This window comes from Pteropus alecto, unplaced genomic scaffold (assembly GCF_000325575.1).
Source record: "Pteropus alecto unplaced genomic scaffold, ASM32557v1 scaffold335, whole genome shotgun sequence".
NCBI classification, from domain to species: Eukaryota; Metazoa; Chordata; class Mammalia; order Chiroptera; family Pteropodidae; genus Pteropus; species Pteropus alecto.
Genome location: NW_006436757.1, coordinates 1,287,315 through 1,292,622, shown reverse-complemented (window position 1 = coordinate 1,292,622; position 5,308 = coordinate 1,287,315). Strand labels below are relative to the sequence as shown.

Below are 5,308 nucleotides of genomic sequence, written 5' to 3'. Positions count from 1 at the left end.
TGAACTTCCAGTAGGTAGGAGGTGTGAGATATGTTCATGAACAGGGAAGGAAAAGACAGATGGGTTTTACTAGGGGAGTATAAAAAAGTGCTCTTATTATTAGCACCTTCCCAGAGGTTTCCTAGACCTGCTCCCCAGCTGTGGTATAAAAATGGAAGGCGAAGGAAATGGCTCATTTTGTGACAGCACAAATCACTGTGGGAAATACTGGAAGCTTCAAAGTTGTCTTTGGGACAGGAACAAGACTATCTGTTAAAGCAAGTAAGTTCCATGAAATAACCTGATTTGTATTACAGTTGAGGGACATCTGTCTTTATTGATTTGTTTGGGGGATGGGGGATCATAGTTTTTTTGTCTGCTATTTAAATAAGAAGATAAGTTAGAGATGATAATGTTGCCTTATATAGTATACACGAGCGTCATTCATGCGAGAAACATTTACCAAGCCCTTAATAGGTGTGGATGGATAAAACTATACTAGGTCCTGTCTGGAACTAAAACTCTGTAATTAATCAAATGACTCTTTCAACCTGAATGGTCATGACCTTTTTTTATATAATCCACACTATACAAAGCAGTATCTCCTATTGGATTGTGTCTTATTTCTTGGCCTCTTCCAATGGTCTTGGGAAAATGAAGGTTAAGTAGTTAAATTATATGCCTCCTCCCACTGTGGTACATGCAGAGATGCAGAAACCTGCTTAGCACTAACTCGTGTGTGACTTAGGTCTCCCAGGGTGTGGCCCCGTTACAGGGCACCATTCTGTACAGAAATGTGTCAGAGTGTGAATACAGGCTATCAGACACTCGTGTTCGGAAGTGGCACCCGACTTTTGATCATCCCAAGTAAGTCAAATCTCCAGAAATGTGTAGCCCTACCTCCAATATTGGGTTTACATTTTTTTATGTAGCATTTAGGATGGTCTATAATAGAATATCATTATTATTATTATTATTACTATTATTACTATTTTGTCACTATCGATCATAACAATACTGCTAACTTGGAATATATATTTTTCTTCCATATTATTCTTTTTACCCTTTAAGGAGACCCAATACCAAGAAAAATATTTGCGTTTACTTTGGAGTCTAGAACAACTTACTTGTTCATTCAGTTTCCCTCTCTTTGCTGAGGTTCCATACAAACCTCACAATGTTTTGGTTTTTATACCACCTCCTGATTATCTCTCTTAGAAATGCTTCCTTGGTTTTTACCCTAACTAAGCACTTCGATTTTGCAGCTCATATTTGCCAAAGTATACTTAGCTTTTAACCTCTCCCAAAACAGCCCTTCTTATCCCAATAATTAAGTACAGTAAAAGTCAATTCAGTTCATTAAATGGTTACTGAATATCATCAACAAGCCAGGGACTATATTTGGTTTTTTATAAAGAGACAAAGAAAAGAATATAAGAAAATGTCCCTGCTCTCAAGAACTTCCAGTCTTATCAGAGAAACAAAACAATTTATATGTGAATGTGCCAAGATACGTGCGATGCTTGGTCCTGCACAGGATGAGAGGGCTGGAGGCAGGACAGCGGTGACAATGGACAGTCCACATCCCAGGCAGAAAGCAAACACAATTTATTCGTGTGTTTCTGGAAGAGGATTTAAGTCTGTTTATCTGCAGAGATGTTTGACTTTCTTGAGGACAAAAAGTTCCTTAGCGGTAAGCTTCCTTGAGTGAGGTGAGGATAGAAACAGGAATGAGTCATCAGGAGTCTTGTTCAGTGCAAGGAAACAAGGTGACTCTGAGTCACACTGAGGCACGTTTGTAACATGTGCCATAGCACGGCATGCTGGAAATGATCTTGCTCCTGTTCTTTCTGGTAAAGTGAAAAATATATTTTTGCGTATGTCCCCAAGTAAATGGTGTCTTCTTGTCAGACGTGGCAACTGACGTGGGAAAATACCTACCTGCTGCCAGGTGTCTCTAGAAATACACCCACCATGCCTATGTAGAGGCAGGTGTTTCACTTTTTGTTTGTTTTTTGTTTTTCACATTTTTTAAAGGCTCTGTTTACCTAGAGGAGAAATAGTCAGAGGCTGTGTTTGTTGATAGCTGTGAAGAGGAAAATGTAGGCCAATGAGTATCTTGGGGCTGGTGCTGTTACTCCAATTAGGGAGGCTCCTTCAAGTCCCCATACCACCCCTTTCAGGAAAAACATTAGGGTCAGCCTTTCCGGGTTCCCAGCTTTTAGAGCTACAGTGAAGAGTGTGTGCCCTTCATGAGACAATGAGCAAGCAATACCTGGACCTTTTTGTAATGCCCTTACCCAGAGTGTGACTATGGAAACAACAGATTCACTTTTGGGAAGGGGACCCAAGTGGTCGTCACACCAAGTAAGTGAGCCAGGATCCTTCTATAGAAATGACCCCCCTCTACCCTACACACCGCCGTGCCTACCTTTCATATTGGACAACTTCTTATTTCCCTAGTAGAGGGGGAGGACGTGTCTTTAACTAATGCTACAGCTAAGGTTCTTAGGCGGCCACTGTCCTAAGCCTTCGCCTGCCCCTTGTTTCCTCTACCCTCCCCTTCTCTCAGCATCTCTACTGACCACACTCCCATCCTCTATGAAACCTGCCCCTGCTCTCCCCTGAGACTGGGTTTCAAACTGAACAAAGGACCTCAGAAGCTAGAGCTGGAAGGGACTTTGGGGACTTCTTGCTCGTGTCGTAGGGAGATCCAGAGGCCCAAAGTCTGAGCATCTGTCCGAGGCCATGCTGGGCGGGCAGCTCAGGGCCGGGTCAGGGCTCCAGCCTCCCTCCCACACTCCCGAGTCTGAGTCTGGCATTGCCACACAGCTCTTGGCTAGCGTGGCCCTCAAGTCCAGTGTAAGTTCAGCTGAGGGCCAGCAGCACACAGTGGCCAGAGAACTGAGGGCCTTGGCTCAGAACGGTGGCCCAGGCCATGACTTCTGTGAGCTTCAGCTTTCATGTCTCTGAAGTCTCCTACTTGAGAGCATGATCTCTGTTTCTTCCCATCTTTCAGAAACGTTACAGAAATCATTTGACTTTTTTCTCTGTCCTAGGTTTTCATAAAAGCAGGGCCCTATCTGAATGAAGGTTATTAGAAATAAAGGATTCAAAGAGCTTTGAGTGCCTTGGCTATCTCCAGGTAGTAAAGGGGGAAGGAAGGGCATGGATCCTACTTGGAGTCTGGCCAGGGACAAGGTTCTGCAAGGATCAACTCCCTGAGTCTCACGAGAAAAGAAGGTTAGGAAGGGGAAGTTTCGAAGAGTAAAGGAAAGGGAAAAACGAGAACAGGAGAGTGTCCAGGAAAGGCAGTCAGAACGCCTTCGGCACAATATAATATCGAATCTCCTTTGCCCTCCATCCTCAGAGCACGTTTAGGAGCCCCTGTATCTGACAACAAAGTCAGGCCCTTGGTGCTGCCCCCAAGCAGGCAGGATGGTGGTGGTGGTATTGGGAGTTGCTGCCTGCTGCTCTGCTGACAGGAATGTGTTTTCTCCCAGAGAAGGAAGGTGGTGAGGAGCTCTCCAGTCCTCAACCCCTGGCTCCCATCACTGCCCTCGGCACCAAGGCTCAGGGGTCAAGGACAGTTGTGGGTGGTTTCCCCGAAACGCTGGGAGCACTGGTCAGCGTTTCCCTGGACTGTCGCACTACTGGGGCAATCGATAGAGGGGGCGCCACATGAGACGGGTTTTATCAAAGGCTTTCCTCGCTGTGTGTATCAGGAGGGAGCTACGGACTTACATTTGGAAAAGGGACCCGCCTTGTTGTTCATCCGAGTGAGTATTAAAGAAACGATCAAGGGAAACTTTGTAGACAGAAATACATTTCGGAAGGATGTCACGATAATAAGTCTGTGATGTGGTCTGCTCGTTGTTAAAGGAGTCCTTTATTGCCTGAGAGTAATTTATCAGTGTGTCAGGTCTAATGAAATGATTGAGGCTGTGCTGGACAAGGGTTTTGCACAGGGCTTTCAGAGGACAAATGCCCAAGTGTTGAGAAAAGAGATTTCATTCTTGATTAGATTGCTAAAGCAGGACTTTCTTCTTGGCAGCCAAGGGGTCTACACTGCTCCTCACTCTGTGGCTGAAGCTCTCCCTTAGTACCCTCCCTTGGATCCATGAGATATTCATCTTACATGAGAACATCTCAGCCAGAGTGCTGAGACACCCAGGGGTGCCCGAGGGGGTGGTGGAGGAGGGACTGGTCTCAGGCTCCGAGAAGCTGCTTCCCTTTCCCGCAGTGTAAAGCGTTGCTAGAATCATTCTATTATTAGCTCCTCTTTACTGAATGTCTGACAAGTGCCAATGCCTACACTTTGTCCCACATATAATTTCTCGTTTGGTGCTCATGTCCATCCTAGTATTACTTAGCTGGTATTATTTCCATTTTACAGGTGTGGAAACAGGCTTGGGGCAAGTAACTTGCCCAAGATCACACAACTAGGAATGACAAAGCTAGATTTCACTTTAGGGCCTTTTCATTAACCATGCCACTACATTGCTACCACTGTCCCTTCTGCATTCTGCGAAGAAAGACACCAGACCTCAAAAGCCACCTGTTTGGTCTTTGGTTGGCCCATCCTGAGCCTTCTTGACATGGTGACCACGGCAGCCTTGGTATAAGATTCAGCATTTCTAAAGAAATAGTCAACTCATTAAATTGGGCTGACGGGCTGCAGATATGGCAGGGAGGGAAGTAGAAACCTAAGGGAACAGTTTATTGAGCATCAGGTGGCACAGAGAGAAATTCATCATCAAAACCATGGAATGGAACAGGCTATTTAAAAGCTCTGTTACCAAGCGTGAAGGCTGTAATGTGGGAGAGGGCCCAGCAGCCACGCCAGACGGCAGAGGGCAGGTATTTGTACTGGACTGTACCAGGGTGTGGACACAGGCAGCAGAACACTCACTTTTGGGAGTGGAACGAAACTCCAAGTGAATCCAAGTAAGTGCCTGACCTTAGACTCGCCAAAGACACAGAAAGTCCCTACTTGACTTTCTTATATGATGAATCTGCACTTCCTGAGCTGATTTCTCATGTTTCCTTATGAGGCTTGAATGTTCTGAAATTTGAATTCCCAGCCACTGGCTCAGTAGTGGTTTATTTTCTTACAGTAGTAATTGCCAGGGGGAATTGGCCTTTTCATTATTACAGAGGCAGACTCTTTTGCTGTTTTTAGGTTCCTTTGAGACAAAAGATCTTTATCAAAGAAGACATTGTGACCAATTACGCCAAAAAATTTATTTTTGTTGCCATCTAGTTTTCGTGAAAGGTGATAAATTAAACTTCCCAAAGACCCTGGGTGTTGAACACACTCTCACAAAAC

At 44.9% G+C, this 5,308-nt stretch overlaps 1 gene segment (V, D, J or C); it reads left to right on the top strand.

Moving 5' to 3' along the window:
• The first annotated feature begins 728 nt into the window (after positions 1-728).
• The window catches only part of LOC102889487, a 16,534-nt gene continuing 11,954 nt past the window's right edge, over positions 729-5,308 (top strand). The window contains 1 exon segment of the C gene segment in view: positions 729-846. Coding sequence covers positions 774-846 — 73 coding nt within the window.